This window comes from Moschus berezovskii, chromosome 12, assembly GCF_049115385.1.
Source record: "Moschus berezovskii isolate FMDL1 chromosome 12, NW_MosBer_1.0, whole genome shotgun sequence".
Taxonomy (NCBI): domain Eukaryota; kingdom Metazoa; phylum Chordata; class Mammalia; order Artiodactyla; family Moschidae; genus Moschus; species Moschus berezovskii.
In genome coordinates this window covers 29878528-29899855 of record NC_142471.1, presented here as the reverse complement: position 1 = coordinate 29899855, position 21328 = coordinate 29878528, and the positions used below count along the sequence as shown (strand labels likewise).

The window sequence follows — 21328 nt, the reverse complement described above, 5'->3', positions numbered from 1 at the left end:
TTTTATTGATTTGAGTTTTGATTTTTAATCCCTTTTTTTCTTGATGAGTCTGGCTAACGGTTTGTCAATTTTTTTTTCTTAAAGAACTGGCTTTGCTATAGTCTTTCATTTCTTTTTCACTTATTTCTGCTCTGGTCTTTATGATTTCTTTCCTTCTACTAACTTTGGGTTTTTTTTTGTTGTTGTTCTTTTTCTAGTTGCTTAGGGTGTACGTTTAGGTTTTGTGTTTGATGTCTCTCTTGTTTCTTGAGGTAGACTTATATTGCTGTAAAATTCCCTCTTCGCACTGCTTTTACTGCATCCCATAGATTTTGAGTTGTCATGGTTTCATTGTCATTTGTTTTAGGCATATTTTGATTTCCTTTTTGATTTCTTTAGTTATCTCTTGGTTATTCAGAAGCATGTTGTTTAGCAACCATGTGTTTGTGATTTTTGGTGTTTCCTGTAGTTGATATCTAATCTTTCAGTGTTATGATCAGAAAAGATGTTTGAAATGATTTCAATTTTAAATAAATTTACCAAGGCTTGATTTGTGGCCCAGGATATGGTCTGTCCTGGAGAAAACAGTGAAATCTGTTGTTTTGGATGAAATGCCCTGTAGACATCATTTAGGTCCAGTGGGTACAATGTATCATTTAAAGCCTGTGTTTACTTATTAATTTTCTGTCTGGATGATCTTTCCATTGGTGTGAGTGGGATATTGAAATCCCCCACTATTTTCAGTGGGAAAAAAGGGATTAAAAATCAAAACTCAAATCAATAAAATAATGTATTTGAAATAAAAGCAAAAATAAACAAATGGAACCTAATTAAAATTAAAAGCTTCTGCACAGCAAAGGAAAGTATAATCAAGGTGAAAAGACAGCCTTCAGAATGGGAGAAAATAATAACAAATGAAGCAACTGACAAAGAATTAATCTCAAAAATATAGAAGCAACCCCTGCAGCTCAATTCCAGAAAAATAAACGACCCAATCAAAAAATGGGCCAAAGAACTAAACAGACATTTCTCCAAAGAAGACATACAGATGGCTAACAAACACATGAAAAGATGCTCAACATCACTCATAATCAGAGAAATGCAAATCAAAACCACAATGAGGTACCATTTTACACCAGCCAGAATGGCTGCTATCCAAAAGTTGACAAGCAATAAATGCTGGAGAGGGTGTGGAGAAAAGGGAACCCTCTTACACTATTATTGGGAATACAAACTAGTACAGCCACTACGGAGAACAGTGTGGAGATTCCTTAAAAAACTGGAAATAGAACTGCCATATGACCCAGCATAAAAAGCCTCTTGATGAAAGTGAAAGAGGAGAGTGAAAAGGTTGGCTTGAAGCTCAACATTCAGGAAACAAAGATCATGGCATCTGGTCCCATCACTTCATGGGAAATAGATGGAAAAACAGTGGAAACAATGTCAGACTTTATTTTTTTGGGCTCCAAAATCACTGCAGATGCTGATTGCAGCCATGAAATTAAAAGATGCTTACTCCTTGGAAGGAAAGTTATGACCAACTTTGATAGTATATTAAAAAGCAGAGACATTACTTTGCCAGCAAAGGTTCGTCTAGTCAAGGCAATGGTTTTTCCCGTGGTCATGTATGGATGTGAGAGTTGGACTGTGAAGAAAGCTGATCGCCGAAGAATTGATGCTTTTGAACTGTGGTGTTGGAGAAGACTCTTGAGAGTCCCTTGGACTGCAAGGAGATCCAACCAGTCCATTCTAAAGGAGATCAATCCTGGGTGTTCATTGGAAGGACTGATGCTGAAGCTGAAACTGCAATACTTTGGCCACCTCATGCGACGAGTTGACTCACTGGAAAAGACTCTGATGCTGGGAAAGGTTGGGGGTGGGAGGAGAAGGGGACGACAGAGAAGGAGATGGCTGGATGACATCACTGACTCTGTGGACATGAGTTTGAGTGAACTCCGGGAGTTGGTGATGGACAGGGAGGCCTGGCGTGCTGTGATTCATGGGGTTGCGGAGAGTCGGACATGACTGAGCGACTGAACTGAACTGATGACCCAGCAATCCCACTCCTGGGCATACACACCGAGGAAACCCAAATTGAAAGAGACACATATACTCCAATGTTCATCGCAGCACTAATAGCCAGGACATGGAAGCAACCTAGATGTCCATCTGCAGACGAATGGATAAGAAAGCTTTGGTACATTTACACAATGGAGTATTACTCAGCAATTAAAAAGAATACATTTGAATCAGTTCTAATGAGGTGGATGAAACTGGAGCCTGTTATACAGAGTGAAATAAGCCAGAAAGAAAAACACCAATACAGTATGCTAATGCATATATATGGAATTTAGAAAGATGGTAATGATAACCCTGTATACGAGACAACTAATCTTCGAATGTATAGGCATAAAGTTGTTTCTATTATTTATATTCTTAATGCTTCTATGAGTAACTCCCATTTTGAGTATTGTTTATTTGCAAGATTTTTCTTGTTGATTATTGTTACCTGATGTTTCCTTTTTTAGAGAAGCTTTTTAAGGCAGCTTTGACTCTGCTGAGCCTCTCAATTTTATCTTTATTTTTATTGCATTAATACCTGGTATGTATTAGTTGCTTTCTTTTCTTTATGATTATTCTGTTTATTTTGCTAACTTCTTAAACTGGCTGTATGCTTGTATACTCATTGCTTTTCCTTTTTATGCAAAGTCTACTGCATTTAAGGCCTCAGTAGATAATGTTTTCCATATCCCATAGGTTTTAAGACTTTGTATTTTTGTTATCTTTCTGTAATGATGTTATTTTTAAATGCCATGTACTCAGTGAGTGATATAAACACATTGTAAATTTCAGTTTTCTAATAAAAAATAAAAATAAAATCCCCCACTATTATTGTGTTACTATTTGTTAGCATTGGCATTATGTATTGAGGTGCTCCTGTGTTGAGTGTATATCATATGTATTTGTAATCATTATCTCTTCTTGGATTAATCCCCTGATCATTATGTAGTGTCCTCCTTTGTCTCTTCTAACGTTCCTTATTTTAAAGTCTATTTTGTCTGATACGAGCATTGCTATTACCTCTTTCTTTTGGCCTCTATTTGCATGGAATATCTTTTTCCAGTCCCTCACTTTCAGTTTGTTCATGTCCCTAGGTTTGAGGTGGATCTCTAGTAGTCACTATATATAGGGGTCTTGTTTGGTATAAATTCAGCCAATCTGTGTCTTTTGGTTGGAGCATTTAGCTCATTTGCATTCAGGGAGACTATTGAGGAGTATAATCCTGTTACCATTTACTTTATTGTTTGAGGTTTGTTTTTATAGGCCTTTTCTGTGTTTCTTGTCTAGAGAAGTTCCTTTAGCATTTGTTGAAGGGCCTGTTTGGTGGTGCTGAATTCTCTTAGCTTTTGCTTGTCTATAAAGCTTTTGATTTCTCCTTTGAATGAGATTCTTGCTGGATAGAGTAATCTCAGTTGTAGGTTTTTGCTTTTTATCACTTTAAATATATCCTGCTATTCCGTTCTGGTCTGTGTGAAAGTAAAAGTCGCTCAGTCATGTTTGGCTCTTTGTGACCCCATGGACTATACAGTCCATGGAATTCTTCAGGCCAGAATACTGGAGTAGGTAACCTTTCCTTTGTCCAGGTGATCTTCCCAATCCAGGGATTGAACCCAGGTCTCCCGCATTGCATGCAGATTTTTTACCAACTGAGCCACAAGGGAAGGCCAGGAATACTGGCGTGGGTAGCCTATCCCTTCTCCAGGGGATCTTCCTGACCCAGGAATTGAACCAGGATCTCCTGCATTGCAGGTGGATTCTTTACCAATAGTTTCTGTTTAAAGATGAGCTGTTAGCCTTATGGGGATCCCCTGGTATGTTATTTGTTGCTTTTCCCTTTCTGCTTTTAATATTTGCTCTTTGTGTTTAATTTTTGTTAGTTTGATTAACATGTATGTGTTTTGTTGTGTTTCTCCTTGGGTTTGTCTTTTATGGGACTCTTTGGGCTTCCTGGTCTTAGGTGGCTATTTCATTCCCCATTTCTTTTCTTTTTTTTGATAGCAGCCAACCTAGTGTGTGTGAGGTGGTATCTCACTGCAGTTTTCCATTTCCCTAATCACTGATGTTGAGCATCTTTTCATGTACTTATTATTAGCAGCTGTCTGCATGTCTTCTTTGAAGAAATATCTGTTCAAGTCCTTTGCCTATTATTTAACTGGGTTATTCATTTTTTTGTTGAGTTTTAGAGATTGTCTGTTCTGAATATTAATTCCTTATGAGATACATGATTTGCAAATATTTTCTCCTGTGGGTTGCCTTTTAACTTTTTACTGATAACTGTATTTTGTATCCAAATTTTTAAATTTTTACGAAGTCCAGGTTTTTTGTTTTTTTTCCTTTTGTTGCCTGTGCCTTTAGGGTCATGTACAAGAAATCATTGCCCAATCCAATGTTATGAAGCTTTTGTCCTATGGTTTCTTCTAAGAGTTTTACTGTTTTAGGTCTTATATTTAGGTCCTTGATTTAGAGTTAATTTTTACATGTGGTATTTGATAAGGGTTCAGCTTCATTCTTTTGCATGTAAATATTTGGTTTTCCTGGCACCATTTGTTGAAAAGATTGTCATTTTCTCATTGAATGGTCTTGCCATGCTTGTCAAAAATCATTTGACAATATATACAAGGGTTTATTTCTGGCTCTTTATTGCATTGGTCTCTAAGTCTGTTTTTATTTTGGTCTATAAGTTGGATTTTTACACACTACTTTATTATTGTAGCTTTGTATTAAGTTTTGAAATCAGGAAATAGGAGTTTTTCCAGTTTTGTTCTTTTTTAAGATTGTTTTGACTATTCTGGGTTCCTTGAGATTCAGAATGAATTCTACGATGGAGTTTTCTATTTCTGTCTTTTTCATTGAATCTGCAGATCACTTTGGGTAGTGTTGACATTTTAATAATGTTGTCTTCCAATCCATGAACATGGCATATGTTTTTCATTTATTTATGTTGTCTTTCAGTAGCTTTTTGTAGTTTTCACTGTATGTCTTTCACCTCCTCGGTTAATTCCTAAGTACTTTATGCTTAGATTTGTTTTTGTAATTTTTTATATTGTTCATTATTGGTATATAGAGATGCAACTCATTTTTCTGTGTTGTCTTTGCATCCTGCAACTTGGCTGAATTCATTTATTAGTTCTAACAAGTGTTTTTGCAGGAGGATTCTTAGGATTTTCTAGTATAAAATAATGTTACCTGTGGGGAGTGTCTTGGTGGTCCAGAGGCTAGGACTCTGAGCTTTCACTGCTAAGGGCACAGGTTCATTCCCTGGTTGGGGAACTAAAATCACACAAGCTGTGTGATGTGGCAAAAACAAAAAACTGTTTTCTGCAAATAGAGATCAGTTTACTTCTTCCTTTTCAATTTGGTTACCTTTAAGCTTGTTCTTGCCTATTTGTTCTGGCTAGAACTTCAAGTACTAAGTTGAATACAGTGGCAAAAGTGGGCATCCTTGTTCTCATTCTCAAAGGAGAAGCTTTCAGTCTTTTACCATTGAGTGGGTTTTTCAAATATATCTTTTATTATATTAAAGTACCGATAGTTAAACTTCTATTCCTAGTTTGTTGAGTGTTTTTTTTAATTATGAAAGAATACTGAATTTTGTCAGTTGCTTTTTTTGCATCAGTTGAAATGATCATATGTATGTTTTTTTCCTCTTTATTCCATTAATGTGGTGTGTTACATTGATCAGTATTCATATGTTGAAACATCCTTGCATTACAGGAGTAAGTTCCACTTGGTCACGGTGTGTAACCATGTAATCATGGTAAATGATCATATGCTGCTGGATTCTGTTTGCTAGTATTTTTTAAACAATATTTATTTACTTGGCTTTGCTGGATCTGAGTTGCAGGACATGGGCTCTTTAGTTGTGGCATGTGGGATCTAGTTCCCTTACCAGGGGTTGAATCTGGGACTCCTGCGTTAGGGGGGCAGAGTCGTAACCACTGTACCATCAGGGAAGTCCCTGTTTATTAGTATTTTGTTTGCATCAGTGTTCATAAGTGATGTTGGTCTGTAGTTTTCTTGTAGTGTCTTTTTATGGCTTCATTATGAGGATGATTCTGGCCTCATAGAATGAGATAAGAAGTGTTCTTTCCTGTCTTTTTGAAAAGTTTGAGAAGGATTGGTATTAATTTTATTTTCTTAATGTTTGATAGAATTCTCCAGTGAAGCTAATAGTCTTCCAGTCCATGAACATGGCACGTGTTTTCCATTTATTTGTGTTAATAACAGAGCTTTTCTTTTGTTAGAAAACTGTTGATAACTGATTCATTTTCCTTACTCAGTTCAGTCACTCAGTCTTGTCCAACTGTTTGCGATCCCATGAACAGCAGCACACCAGGCCTCCCTGTCCATCACTAACTGCTGGAGTCTACCCAAACCCATGTCCATTGAGTCGGTGATGCCATCCAACCATCTCATCCTCTATCGTCCCCTTTTCCTTCTGCCCTCAATCTTTCCCAGCATCAGGGTCTTTTCAAATGAGTCAGCTCTTCACATTAGCAGTTTCCTTACTAGTTAAAGGTATATTCAGATTTTCTATTTTTTTTCTTAGTCTTGGTAGGTTTTGTGTTTTTACGAATTTGTCCATTTCATCTAGGTTATTCAGTTTCTTGGTGTACAGGTTTTCGTAGAATTCTTATAATCCTTTGTTTTTCTATAGAATCAGTAGAAGTATCCCACTTTCATTTCTGATTTTAGTAATTTGGCTCTTTTTTTCTTGATCCATGTAGCTAACAGATTGTCAGTTTTATTGACAAAATTCTTTTCAGAGAACCAACTTTTGGTTTCATTAATTTTATCTATTATTTTCTATTCTGTGCTTCAATATTTCTTTTTTTCTGCTATCTTTGGGTTGTTTGTTCTTGTTTTTCTAGTTTGTTAACTTGTAAAATTAGGTTGTTGATTTGAGCTCTTGTTTTTTTAATGCAAGAGTTATAACTATAAATTTCTCCCTTAGCACTGCTTTCATTGTGTCCTGTAAGTTTTGGTATGTTGTAATTTCATTTTCATTTGTCTTTTAAGTATTTTCTAATTTTCCCTGTGATTTCTTTTTTTTTCTGTTAGCTGTTAGAGTATGGAGTATATTGTTTAATTTTTGCAAAATTTGAAATTTTCCAGTTTTACTTGTGTTACTGATATCTACCTTCATGTGATAGTTTACTATTGCCATCTGTCATGTATTCTATGAATATACCATTACTATCTTCTTTTCCTTATCAGTTGGAAAAATAAAATATGTTACCTCTGTCTTCATACTGAAATTGACTTTCTCAGTAAGAAAATACAGTGGGATGAATGACTTAAGATGTTTTTCTTGCTTATCTTTCTAAATTTGGAATGAAGGAGCAAGTGGAAAAACTAACCATGGTGTTCCATTAAACTGTAATGTAATTCCATTAAGTTGGACTTCCAAAAAAGTATACATTTGCAAGTTTTATTTTCTGTTTCTATTGTTATAACACTTGTGATAAGATCACAGGCTTGTTTTTTTAATTTGCTTCTGGTTTAAAACATAATTTGTTTAATAGATATAAGCCATTTAGTATCTATTTAATATCTATTTAACATAATAACCATTGTGTATAAGTATTAGAGATGCAATAATGAATAACACTGCTTTTGCCCTTAGGGTACTTATATTCTTATGCTATGGTATGATGAATGCCTAGCTGGAGATAATTTAGGAGACCATGGAGCACACAGACAGAAATCTAATTCTGAACTTGATAAATGAGAGGTATAAAGTAAGACTTCCTGGAAGACAGAATATATTAAAAAACGGAGATATAATGGACAAGGAATTAGCCAGGAAATAGGGGGTATGAAAAAAGTATTCCAAACAGAACATGTATATAGGCTAGAGAGGAGAGAATGTTTAAATCTGATTACTAACATGTAGTTTGTTTAAAAGCTAAGTGCATGAACTAGGAGCACGGGATGGTGTGAGAATAGTGTGAGATGAGGCTATATAGGTAAAGCTGAAGCCATCTCTTGAGGGACTTCGTAAGTTATGTAGAGAAGTTTGAACCATTCTGAGTATAATGTGTAGTTATTGAAAAGTTTTAAACAGGGAAATTATATGATTTTCATTTTAGAGATATCATTCTGGCTACTGAATGGTTTGAGACCCGAAGGTAGAGACAAAGTAATCAGAGAGGAGGCTGTTGTAAAAATTTAAGAGATGACAGTGGTAGCTTAGGTTATTTCCAATTTTTGCAGGGTCAAGGTTTCAACAAACATTTTCATTATGTTTCCTTGTGTCCATTGCACACATGTAAGAGTTTCTCTAGGATATAAGGTTCTCAGACTTTACTAGATGTAGCCAGATTGTTCTCCAGAGCAGATGTACCTAATTACAGTAATATTCCCTCCAGCAATGTATGGGAGTTCTCATTTCTTAATGTCCTTGCTAACACTTGGTTTTGTCAGATTTAAAATTGTAGCAGTTGAGATGTGAAGCCTTAAGGATGAGGACTGGAGGGAAGGATGATTTGCCTTTTTAAATTGCCTTGCCCCCCCCAAAATCAGAGAAATGCTTTTTTCAGTGGATTTATATTGATGCGATGTTACTCCTAGATTAATTTTGTCTGTTTCTCCTTTTTGAGCGTACCTTTTGAAATGCTTTCTTGATATTTTAATATAAAATCTGATAAGTTATATGTATTTTGGCGTCAATGATGCCTTTACAGTTCATATGGACTGTTCCTTTAGTTTCAGGTTGTTCCTAACCCTAATTTGTTTAATAGATTCATAGCTTCCAGAGATATTACACTTTTTTGGGGGAGGTGGTAAAGTAGAAAAGAATGGTGGTATTGCTTTGATAGGCAAAGGGGACAACAGGGAGCTAATGCCCTCAAAACTGTGTGTCCTCTACACTTTTTTTTGTATAGAATATGTCATATGTAAAATCTGAGTGACTTCAGGTAGAAGTTGAATGTTCTTATTGGTCATTTGCATCATTATCTTGGTGAACTGATAAGCTTACTACACATGGGCTTTCTCTAGTTGTGGCGATCAGGGTCTAGTCTTTGTTTGGTACACAGGCTTCTCTTGTTGCAGAGCACGGGCTCTAGGGGCGTGGGCTCAGAAGTTGCAGCTCACAGGCTCTAGAACATAGGCTCGGTAGTTGTGGTGCATGTATCTTATGGGATCTTCCTGGACCAGGGATCAAACCCGTATCCCTTGCATTGCAAGGCGGATTCTTAACCACTGGACCACCAGGAAAGCCCCACAGGCTCAGTTTTTAATTTATATCCTATCTTTGTCCTCTTCTATTATTAAAAAATTTAATGTTTTTATTTAAAAGAGGTGCCCAGGGTTCAAGATGGGGAACACATATACACCCGGGGCAAATTCATGTCAGTGTATGGCAAAACCAATACAATAATGTAAAGTAATTAGCCTCCAATTAAAATAAATAAATTAAAAAACAATTAAAAATAAAAAAAATAAAAGAAGTGCCCAAATTTTTAAAAATTGAGATGTGATTGACTTATAACTTTGTGTTAGTTTTGGGTGTGCAGTATGACTTGGATATGTATGTGTTATGAGATGATCACCACAATGTGTTTAGTTAACATGCACCATCACATCACATCACATAGTTACATAAATTTTTTTATTTTAAAATATATCTACTCTTCCAGCAACTTTAAATATCCAATACAGTATTATTAACTACAGTTAACATGCTGTACATTACATCCCCAGGACTTATCATATAATTGGGAGTTTGTACCTTTTGACCATCATCACCATGTCTCTTGTATTAGTTTTAGTTATGCAGAACTTTTTTTATTCATTCAAAGTCCAAACTGTGTTAATAAGGTCCACTTTTAGAAGTTCTACCATCATTCTGTACTTCCCAACCTGTTGCTTTCTTCTTCCTATATGAACTGCCACTTGATTAGGTTTTTCATTTCCACCGTTTCTTCTTTAAAATATAAGGAAATGTATATATATATTCCTCTTTCCTCTCAGCTTCAGCAGAGAAGGCAGCATAGTATACTTTCTGTATTTTGGTATTTTAATTTATTGATATGCTTTAGATATTACCTCATATGCTATGTAGAAATCCTCATTTCTTTTTAAAGCTACCTGTTACTCTATTTTGTGAATTTACTATAGTTTATCTAACTGGGGCCCCATTGATATGGACACTTGTTTTGTTTGTATTGTAGTCTTTAACTACTATAAAAATAATATTGCCAGTAACCTTGTGCATATGTATTTTTTTTTTTTTTTTTTTTGCCAAGTGATCTTTGGGATATTTTTTCTGGAAATGATGCCACTGATTCAGAGTAGATGTATGGGACATTTTGCTAATATTGTTCCAGTTTCCCTCTATAGTGGTTGTGTCATTTTTTTCTACCAGTGATACACGAGCGTGCCTATTTCTCCACAGCGTCACAAAAAAATGTCTGACTTTGATAGCTCACTTTTGTTTAAATGTTTACCAATTTCTTTATCTTTTTTTTTTTCTCTTGGTACCTCAGACTTTTCTTTTGGAATTATTGTCCTCCTTGTTGAAACAAATCCTTGAGAATCCCTTGCATGTACTTTGGCTTGCATGTACTTTGGCTCTGTGCTTCCTGAATCTTTGGTTTCATGCATTCTAATTCTAGAAAATTGTTCACTGTTATTTCTTTAAATACTGCATTTTCCACATCCTGTTGTCTTCCTAGTTTTTCTTCCATATCTTTTAACTAGCACTTTATATGTGTTCCTCCTCTCTGCTACATTCTGAGTAGTTTATCCCGTAGTAATTTATTCAGTTCTCTCTTCTAGGTATGTTATTCTCTTTTTTGTTGCGTCTAACTTGCTGTTTAACCTGAGCAATACATGTTTGTCTCATTGATAATATTTGTAATTTCTGAAAGTTCTATTTTTTCTCCTACTCACATCTTCCTGGTCTTTTTAGGGTATCTTACATGTTTATATTTTCTTTTTTTTTAAAATTCTTTAAACATTTTAATCATAGTTATTTTGTATTCTTAATCTGATATCATCTGAATATATTGGGTGATGTCTAATATTGTTTTTGAATAGTTTCTGCTGATTTTGCTTATAGTGGCTTGTTTTATCATGTGCTTTGTGATTTTGAATTGTGTGCATTTCTTCAGATTGTGTGTGGGAATATTGCAAAACCTGAGGTGAGGGTGCATTTTGCAGACTATAAATGTTGCTTCTTCCAGGTGTCCTTTGACCTTACCAGTCTCCAACCACTTTAAGTTAAATTCTTGGCTTTAGTTTCCCAGACCATGGATATAGCGTATATTTGAAATCAAAACCTCCCAGAAGGCATGCCTGTGGAATTCTTAAGAGATTGTTTCCTTACCTACAGTGCAGAATGAGAAAAATAAGTTCTTTTGTTGTTTCTCTTTGCCAGCTGACAAGAGTTTTTTCTAGCTCATTTTTTATTCAAGATGTAGTTTTTCAAAGGTCTGTTCTGTCATTTTGCATGGGCCTGAGGTTTAAGCTCAACATTCAGAAAACAAAGTTCATGGCATCTGTTCCCATCATTTCATGGGAAATAGATGGGGAAACAGTGGAAACAGTGTCAGACTTTATTTTTTTGGGCTCCAAAATCACTGCAGATGCTGATTGCAGCCATGAAATTAAAAGACGCTTACTCCTTGGAAGGAAAGTTATGACCAACCTTGATAGTATATTAAAAAGCAGAGACATTACTTTGCCAACCAAGGTCCATCTAGTCAAGGCTATGGTTTTTCCCATGGTCATGTATGGATGTGAGAGTTGGACTGTGAAGAAAGCTGATCGCCGAAGAATTGATGCTTTTGAACTGTGGTGCTGGAGAAGACTCTTGAGAGTCCCTTGGACTGCACGGAGATCCAACCAGTCCATTCTAAAGGAGATCAATCCTGGGTGTTCATTGGAAGGACTGATGCTAAAGCTGAAACTGCAATACTTTGGCCACCTCATGCGATGAGTTGACTCACTGGAAAAGACTCTGATGCTGGGAAAGGTTGGGGGTGGGAGCAGAAGGGGACGACAGAGAATGAGATGGCTGGATGGCATCACCGACTCTGTGGACATGAGTTTGAGTGAACTCCGGGAGTTGGTGATGGACAGGGAGGCCTGGCATGCTGTGATTCATGGGGTCGCAGAGAGTCGGACACGACTGAGCGACTGAACTGAACTGAGGTTTTATCTCCTATCCCTTTCTTTTTTTTAAAAAAATTATTTCTTTATTTGATTGTGCTGGGTCTTCATTTCTGTAGTTATGGCAAGCGGGGCTACCCTCCAGTTGCAGTGCACGGGCTTCTCATTGAGGTGGCTTCTCCTCTTGTGGAGCACAGGCTCTAGAGCATTGGGGCTTCAGTAGTTGTAGCACATGGGCTCAATAGTTGTGGCTTGCAAACTCTAGAGCACAGACTCAGTTGTGGCATACGGGCTTAGTTGTCCCTTGGCATATGGGATCTTCCCAGACCAGGGATCGAACCCATGTCTCCACATTGGCAGACAGAGTCTTTACCACTGAGCCATTAGGGATGCCCTCTTTTATCCTTTTATCCCTTTCTTGATGGTTAAAAATTATGCTTCTAGTTTTCTCATCTGATGACTGCCTCCAGAGGAGATGCAGCTTCATCCTCTAATTACCTCTCTAGGTTTCAAGTTCCTTTTTGGATTTGACCTCAAAACATTTGCTTAATTCCTGTGAATCTGGCCATGGTACAAATGGATAAATGGATAACTGTTACATTTTAACCAGCATTTCTAGGTAGAGTTAATCCTTCAAAAATGCTGGTGTTACAGCTTCTGAGCTCCTGAGCAGTCGAAAATCTGCTTGTAAATTTTGACTCTCCCTCGACTTATAGCCTACTGTTGACCAGAAACCTTACTGATATTTTAAACAGTTGCTTATTAACACAATTCGTATGTTGTATGTATTGTATGCTACATTTTTACAATACAATAAGCTAGAGGAAAGAAAATGTTATTTAGAGAAGCACAGTACATCATGAGGAACGCTGGGCTGGAAGAAGCACAAGCTGGAATCAAGATTGCCGGGAGAAATATCAATAACCTCAGATATGCAGATGACACCACCCTTATGGCAGAAAGTGAAGAGGAACTAAAAAGCCTCTTGATGAAAGTGAAAGAGGAGAGTGAAAAGGTTGGCTTGAAGCTCAACATTCAGAAAACAAAGATCATGGCATCTGGTCCCATCACTTCATGGGAAATAGATGGGGAAACAGTGGAAACAGTGTCAGACTTTATTTTTTTGGGTTCCAAAAATCACTGCAGATGCTGATTGCAGCCATGAAATTAAAAGACGCTTACTCCTTGGAAGGAAAGTTATGACCAACCTAGATGGCATATTAAAAAGCAGAGACATCACTTTACCAACCAAGGTCCATCTAGTCAAGGCAATGGTTTTTCCCGTGGTCATGTATGGATGTGAGAGTTGGACTGTGAAGAAAGCTGATCGCCGAAGAATTGATGCTTTTGAACTGTGGTGCTGGAGAAGACTCTTGAGAGTCCCTTGGACTGCAAGGAGATCCAACCAGTCCATTCTAGAGGAGATCGATCCTGGGTGTTCATTGGAAGGACTGATGCTAAAGCTGAAACTGCAATACTTTGGCCACCTCATGCGACGAGTTGACTCACTAGAAAAGACTCTGATGCTGGGAGGGATTGGGGGCGGGAGGAGACAGGGACGACAGAGGATGAGATGGCTGGATGGCATCACTGACTCAATGGACATGAGTTTGAGTGAACTCTGGGATTTGGTGATGGACAGGGAGGCGTGGTGTGCTGTGATGCATGGGGTTGCAAAGAGTCGGACACGACTGAGCGACTGAACTGAACTGAAGGAAGAGAAAATACATTTATAATACATATATGTGTTTATTGAAAAAAATGCACTTATAAGTGGACCCATGCAATGAAAACTTTGTTGTTCAAGGTCACTTGTGTTTTATATCAGATAGCAGTTCCCTTCCCCACCCCACCCCCAGAATATGTGGTCCAGATGTAATTTTCTCACTATTGCTTACCTAACATGCTATACACAAAGAGAAACATAAAATACTCAGGCTCTTAAAGTCTCTACGTAACTCATCTGATTTACTGTTTATAAAGTGGAATGTTATATGGTTGCTATCTTTCAGAGAATATTTTTTAGATTTATTTCTTTCTGTAGTTCTTTACCTTTTCCTTATTCTTATAAAAGTAATGGTGTTTGTACAGCATTTGAAACATAATTAGTCAATAGTAAAAAGACAACCAAGTTTTTAAATAGACAAAGGTTTTGAACAGACATTTTTCCAAAGATGATATATAGATGGACAATAGGCATGTAGAAACATGTTCAACATCATCATTAGAGAAATAAAATTTAAAAACCACAATGAAATGCTACTTCATACCCTCAATGGCTATAATAAAAAAGATGAGCAGTAGCAAGTATTGGTGAGAATATAGAGACTACATTGCTCTATGTATGAGCATACACACAGGATTGTAAAATTGTAAAATGGTGCAGCCACTTTGGAAAACAGTTTGGTAGTGTTGCCATAAGACCCAGCAATTTCACTGCTGTGTATATACTCAAGAGTAATGAAAAAATATTTCCACACAAAAACTTGTATGTGAATGTTTATAGTAACATTATTCATAGAAGTCAGAATAGTAGAAACAGTTCAAATGTCTATCAACTGATAAGCAAAATGTAATCTGTCCTACAGTGGGCTGGTTCAGTCAGTTCAGTTCAGTCGTGAACGACTCTCTGCGATGCCGTGAATCACAGCACGCCAGGCCTCCCTGTCCATCAACTCCTGGAGTTCACTCAAATTCACGTCCATCGAGTCGGTGATGCCATCCAGCCATCTCATTCTCTGTTGTCCCCTTCTCCTCCCGCCCCCAATCCTTCCCAGCATCAGAGTCTTTTCCAGTGAGTCAACTCTTCACATGAGGTGGCCAAAGTATTGCAGTTTCAGCTTTAGCATCAGTCCTTCCAATGAACACCCAGGATCGATCTCCTTTAGGATGGACTGGTTGGATCTCCGTGCAGTCCAAGGGACTCTCAAGAGTCTTCTCCAGCACTACAGTTCAAAAGCATCAATTCTTCGGCGATCAGCTTTCTTCACAGTCCAACTCTCACATCCATACATGACCACGGGAAAAACCATAGCCTTGACTAGACGGACCTTGGTTGGCAAAGTAATGTCTCTGCTTTTTAATATACTATCAAAGTTGGTCATAACTTTCCTTCCAAGGAGTAAGCGTCTTTTAATTTCATGGCTGCAATCGGCATCCGCAGTGATTTTGGAGCCCCAAAAAATAAAGTCTGACACTGTTTCCACTGTTTCTCCATCTATTTCCCATGAAGTGATGGGACCAGATGCCATGATCTTTGTTTTCTGAATGTTGAGCTTCAAGCCAACCTTTTCACTCTCCTCTTTCACTTTCATCAAGAGGCTTTTTAGTTCTTCACTTTCTGCCATAAGGGTGGTGTCATCTGCATATCTGAGGTTATTGATATTTCTCCCGGCAGTCTTGATTCCAGCCTGTGCTTCTTCCAGCCCAGCGTTCCTCATGATGTACTCTGCATATAAGTTAAATAAGCAGGGTGACAATATATAACCTTGACGTACTCCTTTTTCTATTTGGAACCAGTCTGTTGTTCCATGTCCAGTTCTAACTGTAGCTTCCTCACATGCATACAGGTTTCTCAAGAGGCAGGTCAGGTGGTCTGGTATTCCCATCTCTTTCAGAATGTTCCACAGTTTATTGTGATCCACACAGTCAAAGGCTTTGGCATAGTCAGTGAAGCAGAAATAGATGTTTTTCTGGAACTCTCTTGCTTTCTCCATGATCCAGCGGATGTTGGCAATTTGATCTCTGGTGCCTCTGCCTTTTCTAAAACCTGCTTGAACATCTGGAAGTTCGAGGTTCACATATTGCTGAAACCTGGCTTGGAGAATTTTGAGCATGACTTTACTAGCGTGGGCTTCCCTGGTGGCTCAGAGGTTAAAGCGTCTGCCTCCAATGCGGGAGACCCGGTTTTGATCCCTGGGTCGGGAAGATCCCCTGGAGAAGGAAATGGTAACCCACTCCAGTATTCTTGCCTGGAGAATCCCATGGACGGAGAAGCCTCGTAGGCTACAGTCCACGGGGTCGCAAAGAGTTGGACATAACTGAGCGACGGAACGGAACGGAGATGAGTGCAATTGTGCGGTAGTTTGAGCATTCTTTGGCATTCCCTTTCTTTGGGATTGGAATGAAGACTGACCTTTTCCAGTCCTGTGGCCACTGCTGAGTTTTCCAAATTTGCTGGCATATTGAGTGCAGCACTTTCACAGCATCATCTTTGAGGATCTGAAATAGCTTAACTGGAATTCCATCACCTCCACTAGCTTTGTTGGTAGTGATGCTTTCTAAGGCCCACTTGACTTCACATTCCAAGATGTCTGGCTCTAGGTGAGTGATCACGCCATCGTGATTATCTTGGTCATGAAGATCATTTTTGTTCAGTGGGCTGGTATTTGGCAATAAAAAGAACTGAGCAACTGAACTGAACTGAAAACATTATGCTGAGTAAAGCAGTCTAGTCTCAAAAGACTACCTGTTGTCCAATTCCATAAATGTGCGATAACCAGAATAGACAAGTAAGTAGATACAGAAAGTAGATTAGTGCTATCTAGTGATAGGGCAATGGCAAGCCACTCCAGTACTCTTGCCTAGAAAATCGCATGGACAGAGGAGCCTGGTAGGTTGCAGTCCATGGGGTCACTACTAGTCGGACACGACTGAGCGACTTCACTTTCACTTTTCACTTTCACACATTGGAGAAGGAAATGGCAACCCACTCCAGTGTTCTTGCCTGGAGAATCCCAGGGACGGCGGAGCCTGGTGGCCTGCCATCTATGGGGTCGCACAGAGTCAGACACGACTGAAGCGACTTAGCAGCAGCAGCAGCAGCAGTAGCAGCAGCAGTGATAGGGCAGGAAAGGGGAGATATAATGGGTAGTGACTGCTTATGGTTACAGCGTTTCTTTTTGGGGTAATGAAAATGTTCTAAAATCCTATTATGGTAATGGTTGTACAGCTCTGTGAATATAGTGAAAAACTGTTGAATTCTTTAACTGGGTGAACTTTATGGTATGTAAATTACATATCATTAATATTTTTGAAAAGGGGAATGGTAAGGGAAGGAGTCAACAGACAGGTTTGTCTCTCTTCCATGTATCCCTTTATCCTAAGTTGTTGGTGAAGAGTTAGATATATCTCATATGGTGATTCCCCTGTGTTGGAAAATTGCATACTTCAGCTTAATTGGTGCATCTTTTTGGTATGATTACTGATAATTGAAATCTTGTATTCTCTAGGTCCCACATCACCTATAAGCTGTGTGATCCTTGTCATGTTTCATTACCTTGTACTTTGTTCCTTTGTTTATAAACCTAGGGTAATTCCTGCTTTTCCTACCTCAGAAGGTTGTTGTGAGGTTCAAATGAGAGTAAGATGGTACTTTGAAAGCAGTATAGTCCTAAATAAACATATAATAGTGTTAAGATTCCTAAAGTTCTCTGTATTTTCTCTCCACAGGAGTAAAACACAAATCTTTTCTAACAGTTGAGGACTGTTTTGAGTTGGGCAAAGTGGCCTACACAGAAGCAGATTATTACCATACAGAACTGTGGATGGAACAAGCACTGAGGCAGCTGGATGAAGGCGAGGTTTCTACCATTGATAAAGTCTCTGTTCTAGATTATTTGAGCTATGCAGTATACCAGCAGGGAGACCTGGATAAGGCGCTTTTGCTCACAAAGAAGCTTCTTGAACTAGGTATGTTAATTTGGCCTAATTCAAGGCTAAGGATATATTGGGGGATATATAGATATACTAATTTTAATTATGTGTGAGTATGTATATTTGTCATATAGTTTTGGTACTTTTTGTCACAAGTCAAGAGCTCATCTATCAGACATACTTTATCTTTCTGTTTATCCTCTGAATAAATGGCAACTGATTTTTATCACCTAATAGTACTATAAGAGTAGCTGTGTTTCTCTGCTCTGTACTTCTTAGGAACTTCAAAATTGAATCAAAACAAACATAGCTAACTCAGTCAAAACTGTTTATTTGCCATGTTGCCATATCAAATATTAACCAGTATCCTTTGAAGGAAATTTTTGGTTTACTGAATTTCCTATTTGGAAATAGTGATTTGAAATGTCAACCTAAATAAAAAGGTAAAATGAAGCAAACTCCTAATTGTCAAAAAGATGAGTTTATTCAGGAATAGCGGAGGAACTGCATTTGGGACATGCAAGCTGTAGGAAGCTACAGGCAAGTCCGTTGAGGGTTTGGAGTAGGGCAGGGAATATAAAGAGGTGAGAGTTCAGTTAGGTTTGTTGAAATCAAAAACAAATGGGGACCAGCATTGAACATTCCCTAGGCAGACAAACCCTCCAGTCATACAAACAAAGCTCAATTTAGCTTACTTTGTAAGACCATCTCAACCTGGGTCATTTCTTGTTCATGCCCCTGGAAACTGTAAGCAAAATTCCCCAAGATTGATAGAGGCAACCCCTGACCAAGTCCCTGAAATTTAAGAAAATTCCAATATTACCAGTTTTCTGAAAATCAGGCCTTTATGGGAAATAAGTCTTTCAGTCTTTAAGTTTTGTGTTCCTGAGAGCACATGCATGAGATTTTCCATTTAATATCTTCCAGTTCCATCGGAGATTGAAATTCTTTCACAGAAATAAATAGAATGAAAATGTATTTGATTGTCATATTTAAATATTAGGAAAATATGATACAAAGATTTTACCACTAGTATTTTTAACAGGGATGTAGTGTTTCTCTAAGTATGATCCAAAGGCCAATGATCAGAATTACTTGGATGCTTATTAGAAATGAAAATTCCTTGGTCTCACCCCAAACCTACTAACTTAGAATCTGTGGTGGTGGAATTGTGTGCTAAAAAAAGTCATATGGCCTTTGGTATATAATGAAGCTTTAAAATTTAAATTCTTTTTAAGAATAGGTAAATATGTGTATGTTAGAGTCAATTCAAAAGGATTGGTCATCTGAAAATAAGATTTGAAATTAGGTTATTTCTTAGTTGAATAAATTGATAAATTGAGATATTCAATTAACACTTTTCCCCCAGTATTTTAAGTGATTTTTTTTCCTCCTGACTTAAAAATACTTTATTCAATTTAGAAAAAATTTTAGAAGTAGAAAAACATACAGAAGAGTCACCATAAACCAATCACCCAGAGATACCTACCAATTTTTTTGTTTCCTTGTAGCATACCCTCTTCTCCCCCCATTTTTCCATTTCTTTTACAAAATTAGCCTCATATTTTATACATCACAACATAAACAGTTTCTCAAAGACAAGAAGTATTTCACAAATCTAAGGCTGGATTTTTTTAAAACACTTCAATTAGTGTCATAAGTGAACTTTCTGTGTCCTAGTCTGTCTTTTTCATTTGTGTGTGTGTGTGTGTGTGTGGTGGTTTATACTTTTTTCCTCCCAGATGGGTGGAGAAGTCCTCCTTCCCCCTACTAAAATATAGCTAAAAATTATGACTAGCAATTCGGAGGCAGTTAGTGGATTCTGGCTTATTTGAAAATTATATTTTTAGTTTCTCTTTTCTGTCTCACTTAGAATTTTGGGACTGAAATGCACTCAGCCCTCAGAAGTAGACTGTGTTCAGCATTTATAACATTATCTGTGGTAAAGGTTACCTTTGAACTGTATACTCTGTTTTCCCCATAGTCATTACATTTCAATCTCAGAAAAATCTTTTCTGTTGCTTAAAATAAGTTTATTCAGTAATACTTTAAAATTCATTTGACATCAAATTGATCATAGTTCCTTTGGCTGCTTAGTAACTTGTCACGTGGAACATTCTCAAAGTAAAAGCAATAATTACTACTTTGAAATAGATGGCTGATTCCATTTCCAGAACTCTCTTTATATAGGGCAACTGTACAGCTTGACTTGCTTGGGGCAGTACTGATTTACACCTGTGGTTTTGGTATAGTAATTTTCATTAATGCCTCCTTTCACTCTCATAAAGCCACCTGGTTTGGAAGGTAATTACATGTTCCTCCACTGGTATGTTATGCTTATGCTTGAGCAACTGTAAACTTACTCATGGACATACTTGCTTTCTTTTGTAACAGATCCTGAACATCAGAGAGCTAACGGTAACTTAAAATACTTTGAGTATATAATGGCTAAAGACAAAGATGCCAATAAGTCTTCTTCAGATGACCAATCTGATCAGAAAACCACACTGAAGAAAAAAGGTGCTGCTGTGGATTACCTGCCAGAGAGACAGAAGTACGAAATGCTGTGCCGTGGGGAGGGTATCAAAATGGTAAAGTGGAAAAGCCAATTGTGTGTGTGAATGTGCATGTGTGTTTGTACGTAGTTCTGGAGGGATGCAGAATTCTTTTAAACTTTTGTGGTAAAAATCAGAATTATTCCTAAAGTATTACATTATGTCACATCACTTTGTTGTTGGTGTTGCACTTAACGTGTTCCAACTTCTGGTAAAATAGCTTCAAAATAAAACTTGTGACTCATATACCATTACATGCATTTTTGGTAATTTTTACCCTTTTCATAGATTAGAAGAGGCTTTTTAAGGTGAAGGAGCAGATTATTTAAGAGAAGTGATACAGTTTTTTCTTATATCTTAATGCAAAAGAGATTTCAGCAGTCTTACATAGAAATAATATACCATTCTAACTTATCCTGTGAAACGATGGATTTATCTACACAGTGATATCTTGTGGTTTTGCTCCTAGTCAGCCTTGATAAGACTGCCTAATGCAATGTTTTAGTCTATTTAAGAAATATTAAAAATGCATAAAGACTTTAAATAGATTTTGGCTTTATAACGTTTATTTTTTAAAATACTAAAATGTGTCTGTAAATATCCCTTTGTTTATTGTATATCTATATTATATATTTATACTCAGTTTACCAGAATACTAAAAAGGTAATAGGCCAAAAATAATACAGTTCAAGCTTTGGGAACATAGGTTTTTTTGTTCAGCTTTAGTGCTTTTCAGATCCTTTTTATGATGATTATGAGTATGATATACTTTGTTTCTCAACGTTATTTGGTCATAGAACCCTTTTTAAAGGAGTGTCATGTGGTACTAGTGTTCAGTGGAATGCTGGTGTATGCAGAAGGATTTAGTGAATTTTTGGAGTAATTTTAAGTGAAAGCATTTGAGTAGTGTTTAACTTTTCTCTACTACTGATAAACTCAGGCTGGGTTTTATGTTTTGA

At 37.2% G+C, this 21328-nt stretch overlaps 1 protein-coding gene across 2 annotated transcripts in view; it reads left to right on the top strand.

Annotated features, from left to right (window-relative positions):
- P4HA1 (prolyl 4-hydroxylase subunit alpha 1) overlaps nt 1–21328 on the top strand; it is a 101252-nt gene that overhangs the window by 35245 nt on the left and 44679 nt on the right. For both annotated transcript variants that reach the window (XM_088841966.1, XM_088841965.1), the window contains exons 6-7: nt 17611–17850; nt 20209–20405. In XM_088841966.1, the coding sequence (XP_088698092.1) occupies nt 17611–17850; nt 20209–20405 (437 nt within the window). The remainder of the gene's footprint in view (nt 1–17610; nt 17851–20208; nt 20406–21328) is intronic.